At 35.1% G+C, this 26,299-nt stretch overlaps 1 protein-coding gene across 1 annotated transcript; it reads right to left on the reverse strand.

The window, feature by feature from the left end:
• Window positions 1-18,129: 18,129 nt before the first annotated feature.
• Window positions 18,130-24,435, reverse strand: LOC132152188 (lupus La protein-like). The gene is made up of 12 exons (XM_059560972.1): window positions 24,311-24,435; window positions 23,767-23,825; window positions 23,571-23,674; window positions 22,648-22,822; window positions 22,391-22,498; window positions 21,532-21,635; window positions 21,365-21,436; window positions 21,251-21,293; window positions 21,038-21,175; window positions 20,066-20,258; window positions 19,861-19,977; window positions 18,130-19,116 (listed from the first exon to the last, which is right to left on the reverse strand). The coding sequence occupies exons 2-12, from the start codon at window positions 23,821-23,823 to the stop codon at window positions 19,022-19,024; spliced, it is 1,206 nt and encodes a 401-aa protein (XP_059416955.1). The 5' UTR covers window positions 23,824-23,825; window positions 24,311-24,435; the 3' UTR covers window positions 18,130-19,021.
• Window positions 24,436-26,299: the final 1,864 nt, after the last annotated feature.

Below are 26,299 nucleotides of genomic sequence, written 5' to 3' on the forward strand. Positions count from 1 at the left end.
TAGATTAAATGTACTTAAAAACAAATGTGCATGCACAGACCTTCCTATTCTATTCTATTCTATTCTATTCTATTCTATTCTATTCTATTCTATTCTATTCTATTCTATTCTATTCTTAGCCTGAAATGTACTTTGAAACACAAATGCACAAACACAAACCACCAAATTATATTCTATTCTTAGATTAAATATACTTTAAAACAAATGTATGTTTACAGACCTTCACATCACAATCTATTCTATTATAAGCCTGAATTGTGATTTGAAACACAAATCCTCTAAAATAAACTACCATATTCTATTATATTTTAAGCATAATGGACTCAAAAACAAATATATCTTCACAAACCACCTCTTTCTATTTTATTCTACACAATTGTATAGACAAAATCTACCCCACTGAATTCTATTAGCTTAAAATGTACTTAAAATGTACTTGTATATGTATGTATACAAACCACAACATTCTATTCTATTCAATTATTTTCCTAAAACATAATGAAAACACAAATGTATATACAAACCATCCAGTTCTATTCTATTCTATTCTATTCTATTCTATTCTATTATTCGCCTAAAATGTACTCAAAAACAAAAGTACGCACACAAACCACTCCATTTTATGTTATTCTATTCTAGCCTCAAATTTTCTCAAAAACACAAATGTATATTCACACACAACCACATTCTATTCTATTGTTAGTCACAAACAATGGCATGGATATAAAGATGCACACACACAAGCAAATGCATGAGCACACTCTTACACAACACACTTGAAACCAGTTGACCTTTTCTGTACATTATCATTACAACACATTCAGCTCTGCTGACATCATTCAGGAGATATTCCTGCATCTAAACAGATAGTCACATGTCAGGCCTGTAGGATGGGAAAAGCTGAGAAAACACTGAATTAACTGCTTGACAATGCCCTGCAATTTGCCAGGTGCAGCAATTACTTGTTTCTATGGCAACCAGGCAGGATATTTTTCTATCTTTTTGCAGAAGGATGAGAGGACGGGGTAACCTAAGACCGCCTGCATCTCCTCTGTTTTTGAAATTGTGCATTCTGCGTAGTCAAAGAGAACCCCAAAAACTCATAATAAACCCCAGGCACTGTAGCTGAGTGTAATTTGATTTTCAAGGAACATGATTGGATTTCATGCCCTAAACTGAATAAGAAAGAACAGTCAAATGCATCCATAAACCAATTTACACACAGATGCAAATCTGAAAAGGCTGTTCTCGAGTTTTAAACTTAAATGTCACAGTAAGTTTGTGACCCACTTATTAAAACTTTCAGAACTGCTTGCACTTAAATGAACCACAAACTATTCATCAAAAAATTAAAGGTCGACAAACTGTTACGGAACGTCCAGAAATATTCTTAGAAATGTCATACAATGATGGTATGATTTATTGGAAAGCTTTGAGAAGAAAGGTCAGAGAGGAGAAGCACTGGAGACAATAAAATGAAAGTGAAACAGACTGTTTAAAATGCATTATGTACTGTATGTATACAACGCTTCATTTACATAGGTCACTTTATGGAAAACTGTGAATATATTTTAACACTTTTTGTGGTATCAGACTGTTTGTATGTCTATATGGGAAATCAAATTGTAGTTGTAGATAGCGTAATATGACTTAAATAACCTAAAGTGAACATAGACTAAAAACAACAAACTTCTAAATACAAGAGCAATAATTTACAAACACAGCTGACTATCACTAACACAAGCCATCATATAGAGTAAACCTTGAAAAACTGATTACCGATACCAGACTAAACTGATTTAAAAAAATAAAATGATAAAAATACAATTATAACTATATAATCAACATAATCAGCAGCACTCAGGCTGCTTTTATAATTTGAGTTAAATTATCACTGGCGCCTATTTACTTATTTGATTAATTACCTAGAAATAGTGCAGAAAAATATTTTTTTGTAAGTCATAAAGTTCTTTTATTTTACATTTTTCAGAATCTTAGAACATTTTTTCCAGGTTTAAATTAGATTTTGAACTCCAGTTATATATTTTTGGACTGTACATGCCTGATGTAAAGCCTACTGAATCATATTTGATCAATTCAATCAATTTCTAAAATAAATGTGCAAAATCTAATACATGCCTTCTGTCTGATTTATAGTTCATACGTTTTTATCAGTAAAAGGCCTTTAATATAATTTGTAAAAATGTCGTCTTTTTGCTGTGAAATCTTAATTGATTTTTGTTATTGTTATAATAACCTTTATAATGTTAACAATATTTCAAGAGGAACACTTACAGGACTGAAGCAACTTTATTTTTATTAATTTAATTATTCAAACATAATTTTGTGGAAAAATAATGTTAAAAGGCATCAAATATAATTATCATGATTTTCAGTAACATTTATTTGTTACTGAATTACTGATATTTACATGCATTTTATGTAAACAGTCTTTTATACTATTATAAAGATCTCATTGATTTACATTACAAGCTATCAGAATTTAATCTTTTTTGCAATAACAATATCAGCATCTGCAGCAATTTGCATATTTTTGCTCAATTTGGGCCTCTGAATGTTTTTTCCTCCTCGATTATAAGCTCCATATTCTCACTATATCATATGAGCCATAAAGGCCTGATGCTTTAAATAAAATACTCAACACATATGCAGTATTTGTACTACTGGTGTCACATCATCACCTCATCATCTAGAGGAGCTAAAAGACCAGAGGGCCAAACTCTCCTGTATGTTCTGTTCTATTGGGCGTAAAGATGAGGTCTGCTGCCACCTACAGAAGGCTTGCCATTGTACACATTGTGCATCTGTAGGATTCTGTGAGGGTGAGGGGGATTTTATACCAGGCTTTCCTTATCAAGTAATGCTATGACGTTTTTCAACATCATATTAGAATTGTAAACAGTCGCCCCCGCAGTGCCCCATTATGTTCCATTGTATAGGCTATGTGTCTATCATGAAGGATTTTCCTCATCATACAACTTGTTCTTTTTATGTTACAACTCACAACTTTTTTTTATGTGTCAATTGTAGACATTATCCATCAAGCAGGTAACGTTATTATTGCTAACATTGGCATCATCTGTATTAAAGGGAAATGAATCACTTCATCCGATATTTAAGTGAATTAAATAGACTTGACAGTAGAGTTATACAAGTATTGACTTTGTTCTCTGTTCCCTTCCATCAGATCAGAAGTCTGGAATGTAGATGGTCCACAAAATGAATTCTTGTCATAAACTGCCTCAAGGTATCCCCGGAGAATAGCCAAAAGCAAGGTTTCAGTTGTGATTTCTGACATGTTTATGATTCAGTGATGCAAATACAACTTTTAACATACAGGTGCTTCTCAATAAATTAGAATGTCGAGGAAAAGTTCATGGCAGGTTCTCAAATTGTGAAAGCCATGTATTAAAACTTTTTTTTTAATGTGCAGAGAGTTTTTGTCAAATATGAGCCAAAATAATAATAATGAAAAGAACCAAAGACTTGTGAGGAGAGAAGTGTGCATTGAATTTAATACATGAGTTTCACAATTTGAGTTGAATTACAGAAATAAATTAACTTTTCTTCGACATTCTAATTCATTGAGAAGCACCTGTATATCTCCTTTAATATATATATTTTTATCACATACTGTTTTCATTTCATTTTAGCCCTGACAGTGACTTCTACTTCAACTTCACTTTATTGTCATTCTTCTATGTACACAGTATACAGAAGAATGAAATGTCGTTTCTGACGAACCAAGGTGCAAAGATACTGACAAAAAAGACAGTATACACACATGTGTTCATAACAACAGGGATCAGACAACAGAGCACATTAAACATGACGAGCACAATAAATATAACAAGGCAGTGTTAAACACCTGTTCAATTCAATTCAATTCAAGTTCATTTGTATAGCGCTTTTTACAATACAAATCGTTACAAAGCAACTTTACAGAAAATTATGTTTCTACAATATTTAGTAGTAGCTAGTAGTTTGTGCACGTTTGACAGGATTTTAGAAAAAGAAAAATAATAATAATAATACAAGACGTAGTCAGCTAGATGATGAACTATCAATATTATTAATTAATAGTAATTATATGATGCAGTCACACATGTAGCAATAATTGTTAGTTCTGTTTGTTGATTCAAGGTTAGGATCATCTGGGGTCCTCTGAGGGTCAGCATCATCTCTTCTCAGGTGTTCTGGATCCAGACTGGAGCTTGTGTAAATCCTAGTTACGCAAAACATAGAAACAAAATAGAGACATCATTAGCATAGCTGCTGATCCAACAAAGTAAAATTAGTTTAACCCAAGCTAAAGAATAAAAATGCAGATGCAACTACACTCACAACTTAAGAGATACATTATTCGAATGCTTGGCGAAAGAGATGCGTTTTTAATCTAGATTTAAACAGAGAGAGTGTGTCTGAACCCCGAACATTATCAGGAAGGCTATTCCAGAGTTTGGGAGCCAAATGTGAAAAAGCTCTACCTCCTTTAGTGGACTTTGCTATCCTAGGAACTACCAAAAGTCCAGCGTTTTGTGACCTTAGGGTGCGTGATGGGTTGTAGCGTGGTAGAAGGCTAGTTAGGTACGCAGGAGTTAAACCATTTAGGGCCTTATAGGTAAGTAATGATAATTTGTAATTGATACGGAACTTAATAGGTAGCCAGTGCAGAGACTGTAAAATTGGGGTAATATGATCATATTTTCTTGACCTGGTAAGGACTCTAGCTGCTGCATTTTGGACTACCTGTAGCTTGTTTATTGACGAAGCAGGACAACCACCTAGAAGTGCATTACAATAGTCCAGTCTAGAGGTCATGAATGCATGAACTAGCTTTTCTGCATCAGAAACAGATAACATGTTTCGTAGCTTGGCAATGTTTCTAAGATGGAAGAATGCAGTTTTTGTAACATTGGAAATATGATTTTCAAAAGACAAATTGCTGTCCAATATAACACCCAGATTTCTGACTGTAGAGGAAGTAACAGTACATCCGTCTAGTTGCAGATTGTAATCTACAAGATTCTGTGTGGTGTTTTTTGGTCCAATAATTAATATCTCTGTCTTATCCGAATTTAATTGGAGAAAATTATTTGTCATCCAATCTTTTACATTTTTAACACACTCTGTTAGCTTAGATAATTGGGAAGTTTCATCTGGTCTCGTTGAGATATATAGCTGAGTATCATCAGCATAACAGTGGAAGCTAATTCCGTATTTTCTAATAATATTACCAAGGGGCAACATGTATATTGAAAATAGAAGGGGACCTAGGACGGATCCTTGTGGCACTCCATATTTTACTGATGATAAATGAGATGACACCCCATTTAAGTAAACAAAATGGTAGCGATCGGACAGGTAGGATCTAAACTATCTTAGAGCCTGCCCTTGAATACCTGTATAGTTTTGTAATCGATCTATGAGTATGTCATGATCTATGGTGTCGAACGCAGCACTAAGATCAAGTAAGACTAGAAATGAGATGCACCCTTGATCTGACGCAAGAAACAGGTCATTTGTAATTTTAACAAGTGCAGTTTCTGTGCTATGGTGGGGCCTAAAACCTGACTGAAATTCTTCATACAGATCATTTTTATGCAGGAAGGTGCTCAATTGAGCAGACACAACTTTTTCTTAAATTTTAGACATAAATGGAAGATTTGAAATAGGCCTATAATTTGCCAGTACACTAGGATCTAGTTTTGGTTTCTTAATAAGAGGCTTGATAACCGCCAGCTTGAATGGTTTTGGGACGTGACCTAAAGATAACGACGAGTTAATGATATTGAGAAGCGGTTCTTCGGCTACAGGTAACAGCTCTTTTAGTAATTTAGTGGGTACAGGATCTAATAAACATGTTGTTGGTTTAGATACAGTGATAAGTTTATTTAGCTCTTCCTGTCCTATATTTGTAAAGCACTGCAGTTTATCTTTGGGTGCGATGGATGAAACTGAAGTGTTAGACGCTGTAGAATCTACATTCGCTATTGTATTTCTAATGTTATCTATTTTATCAGTGAAGAAATTCATAAAGTCATTACTATTTAACGTTGGTGGAATATTTGAATCAGGTGGCGTCTGGTAATTTGTTAATTTAGCCACTGTGCTAAATAAAAACCTTGGATTGTTTTGGTTATTTTCAATGAGTTTGTGGATATGCTCTGCCCTAGCAGTTTTTAGAGCCTGTCTATAGCTGGACATACTGTTTTTCCATGCAATTCTAAAAACTTCCAAGTTAGTTTTTCTCCGTTTGCGTTCAAGACTACGAGTTACTTTCTTGAGAGAGTGAGTATTACTGTTATACCATGGCACAGTACGTTTTTCTCTAACCTTTTTCAATTTGATCGGGGCAACAGCTTCTAATGTATTAGAGAAAATAGTGCCCATGTTGTCAGTAATTTTGTCTAATTCATGTGTATTTTTGGGTACAAATAGCAGTTGAGATAGATCAAGAAGGTTATTTGCGAATCTGTCTTTGGTGGCTGGAACAATAGTTCTGCCCAGACGGTACCGCTGAGACATATAGTTAATATCAGTTATACGCAGCATGCACGATACAAGGAAATGGTCTGTAATATCATCACTTTGGGGTACAATATCTATAGCAGTAAGATCGATTCCATGCGATATAATTAGATCTAGTGTATGATTAAAACGATGAGTGGGCCCGGTGACATTTTGCTTGACTCCAAAGGAGTTTATTAGGTCAGTAAACGCAAGTCCTAATGTATCATTTGCATTATCAACGTGAATATTAAAATCTTCCATGATTAGCGCCTTATCAACTGTAACTAGAAGGTCTGAGAGGAAATCTGCAAATTTTTTGTTCCCAAATCAGCTCATTTACCTAAAAAAAAATAACTAAGATTTTACTACAAATAAAATAATAGTTTTTAGGATCCATGTCTGTTAATTGTTACTGCAGACGTGAACTGTAATGTTTATGGTCTTTTCGGGCTGGATAAGCGATATTAATTGTGAAGCTCAGTGTTGACTATATGGCCTTCCAGGGACATGCACATACAGTACAGACCACAAGTTTGGACACACCTTCTCATTCAAAGAGTTTTCTTTATTTTCATGACTATGAAAATTGTAGATTCACACTGAAGGCATCAAAACTATGAATTAACATGTGGAATTATATACATAACAAAAAAGTATGAAACAACTGAAAATATGTCATATTCTAGGTTCTTCAAAGTAGCCACCTTTTGCTTTGATTACTGCTTTGCACACTCTTGGCATTCTCTTGATGAGCTTCAAGAGGTAGTCACCTGAAATGGTCTTCCAACAGTCTTGAAGGAGTTCCCCGAGAGATGCTTAGCACTTGTTGACCCTTTTGCCTTCTGTCTGCGGTCTTGGCAAGATTCTGTCGCTTACCAATTTGTCATACAACTCTTCTTTAATGACTTGTTTGGTAGCTTCTTTGATAATGACGGTTAAAAAATTCTGCTATCTGAATAAGATCTTTCTTTCTACAGCAATTAAAGACTTCAATAATCGGCACAAGAGTAAACGAGACCAGATCAAATTCCATTTTATAATCCCCTAACACGCTTTCCTCTTTCACCCAAAGAATCCCCAATCCCCAATCCTCAATCCTAAATGGCTAAATGATTAAATGCCCAATCCTAAATACCAAATTCCCAATCCTAAATCCCCAAATGCCCAACCCTAAATCCTAAATGGCTAATTGACCAAATGCCCAACCCTAAATAGAAAATGCCCAATCCTAAATACAAAATGCCCTATCCTAAATACCAAATGCCCAATCCTAAATACCAAATTAATTTTCAATTTGGACTTTAAGTTTCAAATTTAGATTTTTAGTTTTGTTTTAAGACTTTTAGTTTTAGACTTTTAGTTTATAATCTGACCCAATAATTCCTCCATACAGACGGGACCAATGCGCTTTTGTCATTGGCGGAGCAGTCGGTCAATCCCACCTTTCCAGTAAATACGACTTGTGATTGGACTGTACGTCAGCAGACAGCAAAGCATTGGCCAAGAGCAGAAGGCCCTCCCTCCAGGCTTTTTTTTTTAGTTGCGAGGTTGTGAAGCTTCATTTTCGCTCAGTCTGAGTTTCAGAGTTTCAGAGCAGAGCTGCGTGACAACACTGCCACAAATCACGTGAGTCGCAAGCTCGCAACTGAGTGGTCGTATCTCCGCAAAGTGGGTGTTGTAAACTCAGCTCTGAAAAAATTGTCTGCAATAGGAGTGCAAATGTAATGTAATGTAATAAGTTTCGCCCTTTCGAAACCTCAGTTTTCAGAGTTTCAAAACTTTTTTTCACCTATTCGCTCACCAGTTTTCAGATCACTATTTACAAGGTTTCAAATCTTGAAAACAAACTATACACTGGGAGAACAGTGACAAATTCGAAACTCTGAAAAAATGATTGCACAACACCATAAAAAAAAATGTTGCACTTCTGAAGAAGGAAAACTCAAAAACAAAATTATGTTTGAAGAGATAAAAATTTTTTTACCACTTTGCAAGCGTGCAAAGCTCTGTTTTCAGAGTTTCAAAACTTTTTTTTCACACATTCGCACACCAGTTTACAGATCACCAATTACAAGGTTTCAAACCTGGAAAACAATCTAATACAGTGGGAGAACACTGACAAATTTGAAACTGAAAAATTATTTGCGCAACATTGTAAAAAAAACGTTGCAGTTCTGAAGAAGGAAATCTCAAAAACAACATAATGTTTGCAGAGATATTTTTATTTTTTTACATTTTGCAAGCTTGCAAATCTTATTTTTCGATCTTCCAAAACTTTTTTTGTAAGATTTTGAGTTTTCGAACACTTAGTTTCAACCTTTCAGACCTTTATTTTCTGTTTTGAATCATGGCAAGATTTAAATCCCATAAAAATGGGTCGCTGGTTACTCCAGCAGCTAATTCTGCTGAAGGAAGGAGAAGAAGATAATCCCTCGCTATCCTGTAGAAGGAAAAAAATTTTTTTACAGTGAAATGTGAACGGCATGAGAGAGCATCTGCGGAGAGCTGATAAAGGTAGCTGAGCAGAGCTGAACAAAGGCAGGGAAAAAAAGCGAGGATGAGAGAGGGTAAAGTTAAGAGGTCACTGGTAATAGTGTATTAACACCAGACATTGGTGATGTGAGAGAGATGAAAGCCCAGAGAAAATCTGCTCAGATGTTGCTCTTTCATTGCTCAGGAGGCATGATGGTGTTATCAGTTATGTTTCATTTAGGTATCAGCTTTGCCTCAGATTTTTCTCCTAAAATGAAAAGTAAAATACACTCAAAAGAGACAGCTATAGACATACAGTTCACACACCGAAAAAAGGTATGAAAGCAGTCACTGGATCCTAACTTCAAAAGGTACACCCTTGTACCTTATTTTCCCCTTAAACACTCTTAAAAATAAAGCTTTTTGTCTAAATGGTTCCATGAAGAACCTTTCTGTTTCACAAAAGGTTCTTTGTGGCGAAAGAAGGTTCTTCAGGTTATAAAAAGGTAAGAAACAAATAGTTCTTTAAAGAACCTTTGACTGAGTGGTTCTTTGTGAAATCAGAAATGGTCCTTCTATTGCATCACTGTGAAGAACCTTTTGAAGCACCTTTAATTTAAAGAGTGAAGGTGTATACAAGTGCCTTAAATTTACATATTAGTACCTATATGGTATATCTGTATCTTGTGAATGTCCCGCACCAGTAACAGCTTTTGTACCTTTTTATCTGAGAGTTTATCAGTATCAGTAAGTTTATGTGAGTTTATGTTAACATTTTTTTTTACGTTTTTGAAGTTGTAAATAAAGCAAAGATTAATAGAGCATGTTAAGAAATTTCTTTTTTTTTTTGTGCACAGGGCATTGAATACTTTTAATTACTCAGTTTATAGAATAAAATAATTAAAATGAATAAATAAAGCATGAATGAATAAATGAATCAGAAATAAATAAATCCATACGTTTACATCAGAAACATCAGAAGTTTAACAAATTAGAAATAGAACTACAACAAAAATTTTATATAAAAAAAGATAGGATATAATGTAAGTATAATTAAGAAAGTATATAATAATTTAATCTTATTGCTGTCTATTAAAGTCATCATTTTTAAAAGAAATAAAAAAAGAAAGATTTCACTCTTTTACTACTATATTTTTAACTCTATATGTTGGCTTTTGAAATGAATATGTTATAAAACACTGCAATTAAATATATGACATAGATAAGGACCTCCAGCTGCACTAGAATGGGCTTTTGGAAATGAAGCATTTGAGTTGTGTGAAGCAGGAAAAGCTCAGCTCCGAAGAATCTCATGAGGAGCATATTCATATAATCCTGTGAGTCACGACTCTGAGCATGAAAACAACTTCTTACGTCAGGACTTCTGACAACTTTCCAACAGTGGCTACTGTGCAGTATATCCTCATGCAAAGACTTTTCTGGTCAGAATAAGTCACGCTCCTGGATGTCGGAATAAAAATACACTCATGATTTTTTATATGAAATTTGGTAGACAAAATGTAAAACGGAGCAGCCACTCTGACGCCTGTCACTTATAGTGGATCCTATCTGAAACCCCTTCATCATACTGACATCTGAAAGAGGCTAATAAGTTATAGTATACGAGATCTCTATAGGAAACGGAGAGGCAAAGAAATGCAATGGGTGACAAGAATGGAGATGATATCCACAAGGACACAGAGTGATTGGACAGCAAGAAGTGGCATATTTTAATTGTGTGTGTCACACATTCAGAGCAGTCCTGTGTAAAATGGGTGTGTCTTTGACATCACAAGCATCTAGGGTTCCTGTCTTCTGATTGGCTACAGCACACGCCACCATTACGCCACTCTTCTAGCCCGGTCCTGTCAACACTGCACTGGCTCCCTATCAAACGTCGTATAGATTTTAAAATATTGCTTATTACTTATAAAGCCCTGAATGGTTTAGCACCTCAGTATTTGAATGAGCTCCTTTTACATTATAATCCTCTACGTCCGCTACGTTCTCAAAACTCAGGCAATTTGATAATACCTAGAATATCAAAATCAACTGCTGGCGGCAGATCCTTTTCCTATTTGGCGCCCAAACTCTGGAATAACCTACCTAACATTGTTCGGGAGGCAGACACACTCTTGCAGTTTAAATCTAGATTAAAGACCCATCTCTTTAACCTGGCATACACATAACATACTAATATGCTTTTATTATCCAAATCCGTTAAAGGATTTTTAGGCTGCATTAATTAGGTAAACCGGAACCGGAAACACTTCCCATAACACCCTATGTACTTGCTACATCATTAGAAGAATGGCATCTACGCTAATATTTGTCTGTTTCTCTCTTGTTCCGAGGTCACCGTGGCCACCAGATCCAGTCTGTGTCCAGATCAGAGGGTCACTGCAGTCACCCGGATCCAGTACGTATCCAGACCAGATGGTGGATCAGCACCTAGAAAGGACCTCTACATCCCCGAAAGACAGCGGAGACCAGGACAACTAGAGCCCCAGATACAGATCCCCTGTAAAGACCTTGTCTCAGAGGAGCACCAGGACAAGACCACAGGAAACAGATGATTCTTCTGCACAATCTGACTTTGCTGCAGCCTGCAATTGAACTACTGGTTTCGTCCGGTCAGAGGAGAACTGGCCCCCCAACTGAGCCTGGTTTCTCCCAAGGTTTTTTTTCTCCATTCTGTCACCGATGGAGTTTCGGTTCCTTGCTGCTGTCGCCTCTGGCTTGCTTAGTTGGGGACACTTCATCTACAGCGATATCGTTGACTTGATTGCAAATAAATGCACAGACACTATTTAACTGAACAGAGATGACATCACTGAATCCAATGATGAACTGCCTTTAACTATCATTTTTGCATTATTGACACTGTTTTCCTAATGAATGTTGTTCAGTTGCTTTGACGCAATGTATTTTGTTTAAAGCGCTATATAAATAAAGGTGACTTTGACTTTGAATTCTAATGGATTCACCGCCATATGCTAATGTACATGTTGATGCTAATTACTCATGCAGTCTTCCTACCAACAGCTTGTACTAACATTTAATTACCATGGAATACTTTTGGTTGGAAGTAGCATTCAAACAATTGGATTATTTGACAGGCCACAAAAGCAAGTAATAATATGACAATATTCAAATCATAGGAAGGACAGACATTATAATGATGGGATGTACATACACAAGGAATATATACAAACCTAAAGCAAACATATTCAAAATATCTAATATTCTAATGTTTTTGTCTGTAACCATGAATAGCAATGATTAATCATGAGATTAATTTTGTGCACAAACTGCTTAGAAAGGCAATATTTCCATTTTAGGTCAAGGACCTTTGCTTTCAAAGTAATATCAAATTTCTTTGGCTTTGAAAGTTACTTGACATTCTTAAACAGAATTTTAGAATTCAAAGACATGCTCCCTGATGCAAAGGCTTTAGACTCAAAGATAAACCTCATTCTGACCAAAATCTATAGCAGAAATGCATGCCCAGGAAGAATGCAAACCCAGAATGCACTGAAAAAAAACAAACAAAAAAAAACAAACAGAAAAAGTAAAATAAATTCTGATTATAAATACATAATTCAAATCTAGAAAGTATAGTAGGCTGCAAATGGCAAGGCAGCTCACTGATGTGGAACAGAGTCGGAAACACACTCCATGATTCGTGCTCTCGCACACACACAAAGACACTGAAATTATCTCTTTTTCTGCCCAGCAGGGAAACCCACTTATTCATCCCCATGGCAACCACAAGAATGGAACAGGATGCCCATGATGTCAATAAGAGAAATGGCCTGTCAAAGTCAGTCTCTCTTTTTCACACTTTCTCTTGGTGCATTTATCTTTCTCCATCACAGTCTCCACCTCTCTTTTTCTGGGTGGTGATGGGGAAGAACAGTATTGACAGCCCGTCCACGGCCCATTGGTCAAGAGTGAATGCTCCACGCCCCTCATCTCCCATCTCCACAGGCCAGAGGGGGGCTGTCATAGAAACAGTCCATCTGAGGTTAAAGATCTGAAGAGAGTTGGGCCACTGAAATATTGGGTCACCGCTGAACCTTTATTCTGCCATTAACATTTGTCCACATTTGCTAGGGTGCTCTGTGTGGATGCTAGATGATTGCTTAATGGCACAAGTAAAATAAAAAATAAAAAATCTTTCCATAACTATTTGGAGTTTTGTCATCTACTATAGGTGAAAACTGTAAACCGGATTGCTTAAAGCAATAATACAATGCAGCTCAACAATTTATATGATTTGTGAGGAATCTTAATATTTTAACAGTTCGAATAACAATGAAACTTAACTAGATGATAAAAGTAACAAACATGATTCTTTCATGTAAATCCACATGACCACCAACAAAAAAGGGTGAAAAGCTAAATGATCCTGAAGTAAATGTGTTTTAACATAACCCACCATGTCCTTTTTTACAAAAAAAATGTATGTTAAAAGTGCATCACACACAAATAGCCTGTACTCCACACACACTCCCCACACGACTGTAGTCTGGCCGCCCAGACGCGCCTCTTTCAGATGATAAATGCCTTTGTGCTCCGCCGTTAAACATCTCTCTATTGTCTTTATGATTATGGCCGCACAGATAACAGCAATATTTCTGTTCATTGGCTTCCCTCTGCTTAGCGCTGGTGTGGTCATTAATATTATCAGGACAGCTGATAGCGACCCCACAGCCATTTATCAAAGCAAAAACTCACTAATCATATGGTCATACGACCTGGGCATTGATATCACTACAGCTGCAATAACTGACAGCAAAGGAAAGCCCAATGCAGAGAGATCTTCAGCTGACCTTGAGATTGAATCTCTGTGTTTATCTCTGTGAGACTGCAGAACGGGGTGGAAACAAGATGAAGGGATGACAAGATGTATATATGACGATTGCACTTAAAGTGGTGTGTGTTTTCTAAATGCACGAGCTTGTTGTGAACAATCCTTCCGTGCATATCATATATGCATATTTCTTTTTTAAATTTTGTTTTGACCTCATAAATCTTAAGCAAAATACAACTCCATCTTCCCGTGAAAAGACAGACTTCTCTTTGGTGGTATATGCTAAATTTCTCCAATCATTCTGTTCACTTAAACCCCGCCCCTTTCTTAAAATTAAACAACTGGCAATTAAGATCTGCTTTGAAAGTCCCAGTCCTACACATTTGAATTTTTATTAAAATCTGTTACACTAGGATTTATGGAAGCTTGTTTCTGCCATGGACTAAAAATAAATAAAGGTAACTGTGACTTTCTATCTCACAATTCGGAGTTTATACAGTATCTCACAATTCTGATAGAATTACGAGAAAATGAAGTCAGAATCAACATTATGCGAAATAAGGTCAGAATTGTGAGATTACCTTTGCAAATTACCTTTTACATTTTTTAGCCCATAGCAGAAAAACAAAAAACTGAATTGAGAGATGTAAACTTTGTGAGAACAAAAGTCAGAATTCCAGGATATAAAATCAGAATCGTGTAACGTAAACTCGGAAAAAAGTCAAAAATAGGAGAAAACTGAATTGTGAGATAAATTTTTAAATATTCCTGGACAGAAATGGCCTTTCATGGATGTACGTCACAATACAGAATAAAAGATCTGTCACTGCTTCAATTTCACTGCAACTTGAAAAAATGTCATACCGCTACTGAAAAAAAAAACAGCTTAAACCAGTCTAAGCAGGTCTATTGGCTGGTTTAAACCAGCTATGTTTTGGACAAGCTTGTCAACCAGCTAAACCACCTGCTTGGTCAGATTAGACAACCATTTTAAGGTTCATAGGCTAGTTTATGCTGACAAATTTTCAAAGGAGTAGGAATCAGAGACTTCTGTTCAGTTGGTGTTTCCAGATCTTATTAAAAACTCCATCAATCAATCCATCTGCTATGACAGGTAAGTAAGCAATGTTTGGCTAATTCCTTAAAGTTAATCATATTTCATTAGTGGCGGGTACAGAGGACAAGCAACCAGACACTAATTACCTGCTCACAGATACATAGTGATGAGGCTGTGCTTTAGAGGCAAAGTCTCTACAGAATTAACTAGAGTTTTATATTTTCTTAAGAAAATATGAGTGGTACTTGCCCAGACAAAAGTCACTTCCATGATACTACACAAACTAAAGCATGTAAACATAAACTCAAAGGTCTTCGCTACAAACCGGCAAAATAAAAGTTCGGTCTAACTTGATACTTCTCAATTTAACAACAACAGAATTTTAACAACAAAGTTACTTTTAGAAGAATATCACTTTGTGAAACATAATATCACTTTTATGTTTTAATTTAAACCTCAGTTGCACTTTGTTTGCAAAAAAAAAATTAATCTTAAATTAAATACAATCTTAATTAATATTAATCATTTGAAATATAAAAAGTAGAAAAGGGTTCTTTAAATTGTTAAAATGTTCTTCACACTATATAAAAATATCAATAACTGTTCACCAAAATGTTCCTTCAGTTCCACTTTTAGAACCTTTAAACCGTTTTTAAACAGTTATTGTAAACTTAAGAGATTTTATTTGCATGTTTTACCTTTGCGGTGTGAAAATCATAATTCAAATTGCTTGTTAAAACAATAACAAATCACATCCATAGAACTAATGGTGATTTGTATGTTCATATGGAATTTGAATAAACCTCTAACCTAACCTTATTAATCTCTGTCTTGTAGACAAGGAACTTAGAATAATTAGATACGTTATAGCCGCTTTTCTGATTGAAGTCTCATGTGACGTTTCTAACACTGCCCTTTCCTAAAATGTAGAAATTTCATTACTAGGATTTGAACACTTGTTTAGTAACCAAAAGATACTGTAGACATCTATAAAGACTTGCATCAAGTACAGAGGGGAAAAAAGAGGCATTTGGGGTTTCATGATATTTCTGGAAAGGACTAAAAATAGAAATGAATCATCTTGTCATTGTGGTGTCAGGACAGCCTAAGGGAGAAGAACCCCACCGATTTGATTCACTGCCCTTGTACAGCTTATGTCAAACTATATCTCAGACGAAATACACCTATCTAGTTCTTCACCATGACCTTGGATAGAGGACATTACCCATTTCTTGCACACACATACGATTCTCCTCTTCCAACCTATACAACACTTTATCAATTTAAAATACTGCTTAATGGCTGCACATAAAGCACTGAGGCTGGGATTAACCCTCCGTTATCAGGCTGATCTCCCTGTCCATTCATCTCTGAAAGGCCTCACCACCCACACATTCTCTTTCTAAAGCCCTGATTTCTCAGGTATTGACCATGTGCGAATGAGAGCGAGCTGTAGGAGCCTGTGGCTGGTTATGTACATGCACGTTTCAAGGTCATGTAACATTGAGTGTCCATCAGCGGCGTGCATGCTGGAACAGAGTGACGTGACACGTTGCTTACATGCAAAAAAATAATTACAAAGCACCGACACATAATACTTGATATCCAGCTAGATATCTACTTGACTTCAAGTGCTGTGAAATTTCAACTTGCTGAGTTATTAGATTGTGTGACTTAGACACCCAACAACCTGTTTGTTAACAAACGATTCATGTCACATTCACATCACGTACACTAGTATCTCTGTAAAAGATTGTAAACCCACTGCCATTCATTTCACAGGACATGAACTATGTGCGTTGAACAGCAGCGGTTTTGGTGACACATTCGAATGTTTGACTTTCAGGTTCTACTGACATTGAGAGACACCAGGGACAATCATTGACATGTAAGTTGCTGCTTGTGCATGCAAAACAAGGGTGACAATAGAGAGTGCACCTTTGCATGAAGACCTGTGTGCATGCATGATATGAAAAGTGTGAGCTGCTCCATTTCAAATAATGTCAAAAAAAAAAGGGAAAAAACTGAAACCAGAACAAATCTAGAACATTTCATATGCATCTTAACTGGGAGAAATTAAAATAACAATCAGATTGTTGCAGTTGCAGAGTGTGACTACAAAGAAATAACTTAACAAATATTAATGATATGCACATGCAAAACTCTGCATGTTACTAGAGCGATTCTGTGGGTACAAATGGCCTATACTGGTTTGATTGTTTTATTTCAGCTTAAGTTTGTTGCTAACTCCATTTTTTAGTGTTATGAATTTGCTTGAGTATCGATGGCCCAAGCCTGACATTCTTGACTTTAGATAACTTAGACATCTCTTCAGCCAATATAAAAAAGGTTTCCACACTGGTATGAACATCTAGACATAATATGGACATGTAAAACAGGTCAAGATTTCACAAAAAACGGAGCTACAATGCGCTGATGCAGTAAGCCGAGGACCAACACCAGTTTACTGGAAATTTTGTTTGCTTGCCAACGGTGCCATTGCACCAAAGGGAAAACGCCACAGATAGAAGTATTTGCATTCTACTCGCAAGGAACATTAAAGGACGCAAAGATAAACCTGAACTTAGCATGCAAAAACTGCAGTGAAACATCTTGAGTTTGCATGTTGGGCACTTAAATGGAGGCATGACGCCCTCTGCTGGATGCACACTGGTATCACAATAATAATTCAGCTCAAAAGTTAACCTCTAGAAGACATTGAGCTTTACAATTTTACTCTCAAATCATTACAACCATGATGTAACATACAGATATATATATACAGATTTCAATATCAATTCCTTAATTTTTTGTTTCATTTACAAAAAGAAATATATTATTGTATTTAGCCTGCTTAATTTAATCCAGGATTTCTGCAGGTGTTGTGATGGTAAACCTAACACTAATGAATAAATTGAAGGAAACACAATGTCAGTGTGCTTATCAACATTTCAACAGGTGTTCATTACTTTTTAATTCATAATCTTAATTTTGCTTTAAGCATAAACTAATCAAGTTTGTTAAACTTCTAAGAAAACCAAACTTCTTGCATCATTTTATATCTCAAGTAAATGTATCTTAAAGTGTACTAAAAACAAGAAAATTACGTAATCAGAAAGTTGCAAGACCTGTTCAACTGCAATAGTATTAATTTAAAATAAATAATATTCATCAATTAAAGTATGATGCCACGATTACTGCATCAAAAATGACATGCATCTCCCATGCAACACCACAGAGATAATTACTATTTGCATTTTCAAGACCTTTATTGAATTTCTAAATTTGTGTAATCTTAATTTCAACAGATAGGAGACAGTAAAAAACAAGGAAAAATAACAATGAGTGCTTGTTGAAGCCCTGACTGAGTAAATATGAAGCATGTAAAACAGCACTTTAGATTAAGAGATAGGTTTCCATTGCTGTGATAAAGAAAATATGATTTAAAAAAATTCAGTCAAAACGAATCCTTAATAAAACCCCTCCACATCTACATGCCTCGGTAACCACTCAAAGCAACTTCACAGCAACGTATAACAAGAAACAAAGATAACACACACACGTATGTTAATTTTGTGCAAGTGACAAAAGCTATGGAACAATCTAGCAGGTGAAAAACTAGTTTTCGTTAATGGAAAATGACTAAAAATACAGTCAAAACCTTAAGTTCACTTATAAGTTTCAAACATTTCTACAATAATGGAGTATTGCATTTAACAAATGCTGTCAGATCTGATAATCAGCTCCTTGATTAAGCTGAAAACACAATCGTTGCAGATTCTGCAGACTGTCAGCACTCAAGGAATGAAAAACACAAAGATGTCTAGAGTTATAGAAGTGCTTCTAGCTCACAGTTTAAGATGAATAGATTTAGAAAAGGACACATTTATAGAGTTGCAGATGAGATCTTAAATCATACCAACAATCTTAAGTGTGTTTGGCATATAAATAAACAACATCAAGGCTTCCAGTATGTTTTCTTCAAAGAAAGAAAATGCCCTTTTCAGTTTTGGGGAGAAGTGTGGCGTTAAGCTTTTGTGCAGCGGTTGGAACTGCAGGAAGTGGTCGGAGAAAGCATTTTCCAGGTTTCTTGGTTTTAGGGAACATCTACTATAGAAAAATAAGGCCACAGTTATTTGCCTTTAAGATCCGTTCTCGCTTTTCACTTGTTTGGAAGCTGGCTCTTCATTATCTTCCCCATTTGAGTCGAGAGGTCTCTTCTTTTGACTGGCTTGCTCTGTAGAAGAAGGGAATACATTACCGTTTTCATATATATATATATATATAATTTGGTCGAGATACAACTATTTGAAAATCTGGAATCTGAGGGTGCAAAAAAAAATTTAAATACTGAGAAAATCACCTTTAAAGTTGTCCGGATGAATTCTTAGCAATGCATATTACCAATCAAAAATTAAGTTTAGACATTTACGGTAAGAAATGTACAAAATATTTTCATGGAACATGATCTTTTATTTACTTGATATCCTTATGATTTTTGGCAAATCGATAATTTGGACCCACACAATGTTTTTTTGGCTATTGCTACAAAATATACCCCAGAGACTTAAGACTGCTTTTTGTGCTCCAGGGACACATATGTATGTATGCGTGCGTATGTATATACACACACACAAAAATTATATTTTATTAAAATTGATTTTTACAATATTTGTACAAATATATAATATCTTTGTTTTCTCTAGATTAATAAAATTAAATGAGTTTGACTTTGCTGAGAAAAAAAAGCTGCAATATGCTTAATAGTTATAAAAATTATTGTAGTTTATACCAATAATAAGTTTTGCCAGACTATGCCATAAGTATCACCTCTAAATATTTTTATTTAAATGACAAAAACTACTCAAAGAAAAATTAAATGAAAATATTTATTTAAAACTACAATATTATATTAAAAACTTCAACAGCAGTCTGTCAGTGTGTTTGTCATCAATCAAGGAGAAAAGAAAGGCCCTTTTACCTTCATCTCCCTCTTCATCACTTTCAAACTTGGTCTTCTTTCCCTTGAACTGGGTCTGTTCTCTTCCTCCTCGGTCTCTGCGTCCTCCCCTGCCTCGTCCACGACCCCTGTGACCTCCTGCACTCACAGGACACGCCGTGGCACATTGTGTTCAATGGGGAGACTCAGACACCTGAATGCGTTTACACTGTGTCCTCTGGATTACCTCTGCCTCCTTTACGTTTGTTCATAGACTCCTGCTGATCCTCGATGATTTTCTTCAGCATCTCCATTTCTACATCTCCCTCCAGTACCTCCCACTGAACATCCTGCTCTTTAACCTTGGGGTCCTGTCCTCCGTGAGCCTCTCGGACCTTCTGCAGGGCCTCCTGGGCGCCCGAGTGGAACAGGATCGTGCCCTGAGGAGGATATCAAAGAATTTAATGAAGGAGATAACTCATTCTGCTGATGGAGGCTGGTAGCTGCTTTTTTCTTTTGTTTTTTTAGAAAGCATGTCAGAAGAAACATTTTGAATTGTTAAAGATTCACTAAGTTTGAACTTTTTATTCAATCAAAGAATCAAAAAAAAAAAAAATGTGTTCAACATTGATAATCAGAAATGTTACTGGAGCAGCAAATCGGCATATTAGAATGATTTCTGAAGGAGTTATGATGCTGAAACATTCAAATTTGAAATCTTAAAATGAATTCAAATAGAAAGGAGTTATTTAAAATTGTAATAACATCAGAAACAAAATCAGAATCAGAAAGAGCTTTATTGTCAGGTATGTTTACACATAAGAGGAATTTGTTTTTGGTGACAGAAGCTTCAAATAGAATGACAGTTACAAGAAAACAGGAAATAACAATACACAACTTTTTTTTTTTAATACACAATATACAAAATAGACATTATTACTGTTTTTACCAAACAATGCAGATTTGGTGAACAGAAGAGACAAAAAAATATATATTTACAAAAACATATTTACATGTACATTTTAAAATGATATCAATATATTAAATTCTTTTAAAATATGATTGTTTGCACATGTGTGTGCCTCTTTAACTTACAACATTACAACTATACAACACCAGATAAAATGCTATTTTACAAACAGATTAAGCAAACATCCAATAAATAATGTTGTCTAGACTTGAATGTGAAGATCATTTGTGAAACATGTTCATTCCTCACCTCTTTAGCTCCTCTGGTGAAATCAATCCATTTGATCCGAGCATGATCGGAGAAGATCTCGTGGAAATCCTCTCTCGAGGTCTGACCCAACTCACCGGAGAACTTCAGCAGACAGCCTTTCTGATCATTCAGGGATTTCTGGGTAAACAGAAGAGCCACACTTGTTATAAACCGTCACGTCTGAAACATTTGCGTCTCTGTGCGAGAACTCACCAGCTCTTCTTCTTCAGCTTGTTTCTGCTTGCCCTCCTTTTCACTGAAATGCACATTTACCAATTATAACATCTTTCATCTTACTTTTTTGTTGAAAGCGGTGTTGTGAAGTACCTTTTTGCTTTAGCTTTTGCTTCCACACGATTCTGCTTCCTCTCAGCAAACTTTTTAGAAAAGTAGGCCTCTCTACAGACGAGGTTAAAGGTTAACAACTCTCACACCAGTATATTCAAAGCCATTCAGCTACTAAGAAAACAAGCAACGGACTGTGAAACACTTACTTCATCATGACGATTATCTCATTCCCTTTGTACTCTTTGACATCAGTGCGCTCCACACAAGCCTTGGCAGCTTCTTCAGATGCTAGAACCACAAAGATCGATCCCTGCAGACCGCAACAGAAACAGGAAGAATCGATTAGGTAGACACAACATTTATATTTTACTCAAAGTGAAATAGATTTACTACACTAAGTACAGTTTTCAAGTTCTGTAATCTTATTTGTCCCGTTGTCTTTAACTTTAAAAAAAAAAAAAAAAAAAAAAGACATTTGTTTTCATTGATTGAAATCAAGCTGAAATAAATAAAAACACCGACATAAGAAAATTGGCCTTGGCAAATACCTGAAATAAAATACATTTGAAGTACAATGAAAAAAAAAAACACCTTGCTGCAGAAACTGCTAATAAATTTCAGTTAACTAAAAAGAAATGGTGATATATTAAATGAAATATTAAAATGAAATTTTGAAGTCTGAAATACTATTTTTTTTTGTAAATTGTATTACAATTATCTGTTTTATTGTTTTATTTATTTTACAGTGTACCTAAATTATAAAAAAATAAATGAATGCTCAAAATAAAAAAAAATCTACCTCACTTATTAAAAAATTAAATTAATGCTAAATAGAAAAATTACAATAAGGAATAAACGTCAATCTAAAAATAAAATTATATTAAATGACATTCAAAATATTAATAAATACAATAACAGCATATTAATAACACTAAAATAACACTGGTCTGACTACTGATGGCTTAAAAAAAAAACATTTCCTGCATTTTTCTTTTTGAAATATATTTGTCCAAATGGTTTTCTTATTGTGTCACTTTAAGAGCTCTTACACTTTAAAAGCCTTACTTTGAAAGTCTTCTGAGCTCCTTTCCTCATGTAGATGTTCTCGACGGTGCATTTATCTGCAAACCACTCTTTAATCTCATCCAGCGTGGTTTCAAGAGGAAAACCTTTCTGTTGAGTTTAAACATTAACATCAGTCAACCAACAGAAACAAGTGGGCTGACAAAAACAATAATGTCCAAGAAAACAAAAAGGACAAGATGACATGTTAAAATGCTATTGTAAGCTGTTTGTGAAATAGGGACTTTATGTTCACTCACCATGTAGATAGATTTGTGTTTGAGTGCATCCCTGTATTCCTCGTTGTCCTCTGGGAGAGGTTTGTTGGGATTTCGTCTTATTTTGGTTTTGTCCTCGCTGATCTCCAGGAGGCCTGTTTTAGACTTCTGCAGCGACTCCACAATAAGAGCTGCGTCTGACGTGAGACTCTTCAGTCTGTGAGGACGAACACAAAATGAGACGAACACAACAGCAGCAAAAGCCCTGATGCCCAAAGCTACGTGAACTGATGTGTGTGGAGTGTAATTTTTAAAAAGTAATAGATTTCTAATTACTAGCTCTTTTTTGCATGCAAAAACAGTTCACTGAGATCCAAGAAAACACACATTATTCAGAGTTTCTGCAGGTTTTATGTCTCTTTAAGACCAGATAAATTAAACTTGAGGAATAAACTGAAGGGAATACAATATCTGTATGTTCTCTAAATGCACACACAATTAATTGTAATAGCAACACGTCAATGTTTGAAAACAATCTTCATTGCTTTTTACTCTTTTACGTGATGGTCTTCCTCAGTATTTTATTTTCCAGTGCAAATGTCTAAAGTCATTAAAAGAAAGAAGATCTATCAATTGGATCAGAAAAAAAAACTAATTAATTTAAACACATTTACAAGTTTTTATTCCTAGTTTTTAAGCATAAACTCCCTTAATTTTGTTCAATTCCTCAGACTTGATATCTTTATCTTGCATATCAACTTAATGTTTCTTGTTTTATGTATTTGTATTGTATGACAAAAATACTGAAGAAAATATATTTTGAACGCAATGTCATACTTTACAAAATAAAGACTTGCTGGTCTATTTTACACTCTTTCAATGGACTTAATTTGTGAAAGAGTGAAAACTCTGTTTCCATTTTGACATTTGCAGAAGCATGATGCATTTCTCTTGTAATGTTTTACCTGTTAAACTTCAGCATTGTCTCCAGAGTGACCCAGCCATCATCTAACTGCAGCTGCTCCTTCAGAAACTTGTCTCGAGGGAGATTGTGGTCCCCAAAATAATACTGAACACACAGAATCATTGACATTCATGTCAGTCATTTGAATGAATACTTTGAATTTAAAACAATAAACCTATTTATGACACTCATCTCACCTCAATCTGTTCCACCACCTTCTTCTCCAGAAGAGACATTTCCTGATTGTCTGCCATCTCTGTTAGGATGAGAAATAAATAATAATGAATATGAATAACTTTTTCCTTTCTTTCTATAAAGTCTGTAAGCATTTAAAATGTTTCTGTTTTGCACTTTGTATAAAAGTAACAACACAAATCTATATTATCAGCATAACAGTTTAAGTAAAAGACTGATGAGAAATGTGTGTGAACTGAAGTGTGTGATTGTCAAAGCACGTGTTGAATTCAGCTTCTGTTTTAAACTGAGTGCTGCTGACTGTTGAAGTGAATAAATCCAGTGTTACATAGCACTAAAGAATCATCTCTCTGTAGCTTATAAATTCAGTAAATAGTTGTTATAAATCTGTATAAAGCAATGTACGCAGCACGCGCCACATGTTAAAGAAGGACACTAAACAAACATTGCGCGCCCAATCTGTCATTGCTGTGCTGTTTGAAGCACTGCAACACTATAAACAACAGACAAACAAGCAATGTTGCAAAAACACCAAACTTACTTTACCTGCGTTTTGATTCTGGCTAATCTCAACCAAACAACACACCAAACGCTCTCCGAACGTGAAGCGTGGGGTTGGCGTCGCGGTGTTATGACGTCACGCAGAGAACGGGTAGGATCATGGGAAAGAGAGTTCATTTCCTTCTTCTTCTTCTTCTTCTTTTTTTTTTTTTTTTTTTTTATGGCGGTTGGCAAACCAACTTAACGGTGCATTACCGCCACCGACTGGGCTGGAGTATGAATTAGGAGATATTGGGCCTTAAAAATAAATAAATAAATAAATAAAATAAAATAAAATATTTCAATCCTACTGGCTAAGTCTGTGTCTATAAGAAACTTAATAACAAATTGATAAATGTTACTGGATGCTTTCCCTAATAAACCTTGCATTGTAAAATTATTCTGATTGACACTTCTAAGAGACTGGAAAAAAGCTGGTTTCTTTCTTGGCTGTACTTTGTGCACTGAAATAAAATATGCTTTACAGTTTCTAAATGACTACAATATTGGCAGTTCCCTGTTGGATGTTTCCCTATTATCTTCAATGAAGAATTGAGCCCCGTGTGTCCTATTCTTAACCGTGTAATTATACTTTCTTCTCTTCTACTCCTACACTCTGTCCTTCCTATATCCACTTCTGGTTGTATATTATATAAATGCCTCCCTTTATCTTGATCCACCCAATACTCCTGCCATTTTGATCTTGCATATGCTTTAATGAATGTTTTAGCTTCAGATTTACCTTATGGAACTTGTTATATTCTATTGTGTTCCAGTGTTTGTTTTGCAAGTTTATCAACCTCCTCATTCCCTTTCACTCCAACATGCAGGTACCCAGAGAAACCTGATTTTTAAATCCTTTGCATTTAACTTATGCAAAACCATACAAATTTTATGAATTATATCATTTCTTATAGATTTCCCAGTTTTCATGCTTTCTAAAGCTGAATAACTATCAGATATAATCACTGAGTTATTTAACTCATTTCCCTCTACTCATTCCAAGGCCAACAAAATTTCAACCAGCTCTTTTGTGTATACTGATAAATTATCTGTTATTCTTTCCTGACATACTACCCCATTCTTTGGAATATATACTGCTGACCCAGCGTGTCCTGTCTTTGGATCCTTAGAACCATCTGTAAATATGAATGTATAGTCAGATAAATGCATATCAAGATAATATTTAACAATATCCCTCACTGCTACTCCCTTTGACTTACTTTTGATTTCCTTATGAATGCCTAAATCTACATCTGGTATAGGGAAAAACCATGGTGGAATAGGAGACACTGAAACCGTTGAACAGTACTGTAATTTATGTAACCCAATACTCTCAGCTTTCGCATCGCCAATGAGTTCATTTCCTGACTGTTGTATTTTTACATAAACGTTGAGCAGCTCTTTTTAAATATTTTTTTTCAGCGATTTAAAATTACTTCATTAGTTTTACCATGCTCCTTTGTACTACTACTAAACTAAAACAGGTGATTTATTAAAAGGCGTTTCATGCATTTATTTTGAAATGTGTCATTTCAGTAAAAGAATATTGGAATATTGTTGTAAATTGTAATATTATACACACACACACACATATGTATATGTGTGTGTGTGTATGTGTATATATATATATATATATATATATATATATATATATATATATATATGTGTGTGTGTGTGTGTGTGTGTGTGTATTCATTTAGCAGACACTTTTATCCAAAGCAACTTACAGTGCATTCAGGCTAACATTTTTTACCTAACATCTGTTCGCTGGGAATCGAACCCACAACCTTTTGCACTGCAAAAGCAATAAGCCGGCTGCATAAAAAAAACACATCATATAACCTGTAATTAACTAATGGTTTAGATTAAGAGGTCTGTGCTGCCAGATCCTGTGGCTTAATTACATCATCAACTTCATTATATTATGACTGCTATCTAGGTTTAGTTTAACTTCCATTTCAGATGCAATCATTTATTCAAAGAAACAAAAAG

The sequence above is a fragment of the Carassius carassius genome, chromosome 10 (assembly GCF_963082965.1).
Source record: "Carassius carassius chromosome 10, fCarCar2.1, whole genome shotgun sequence".
Classification (NCBI taxonomy): Eukaryota; Metazoa; Chordata; class Actinopteri; order Cypriniformes; family Cyprinidae; genus Carassius; species Carassius carassius.

Excerpts from the sequence above, each read along its gene's own strand:
- LOC132152188 (XM_059560972.1), bottom strand. The coding sequence starts at position 23,823 with ATGGCAGACAATCAGGAAATGTCTCTTCTGGAGAAGAAGGTGGTGGAA. Across the intron at positions 21,437-21,531 it reads GAGATAATCGTCATGATGAA|AGAGGCCTACTTTTCTAAAA; the intron begins GTAAGTGTTTCA and ends CCTCGTCTGTAG. Across the intron at positions 19,117-19,860 it reads TGATGAAGAGGGAGATGAAG|AGCAAGCCAGTCAAAAGAAG; the intron begins GTAAAAGGGCCT and ends CTTCTTCTACAG.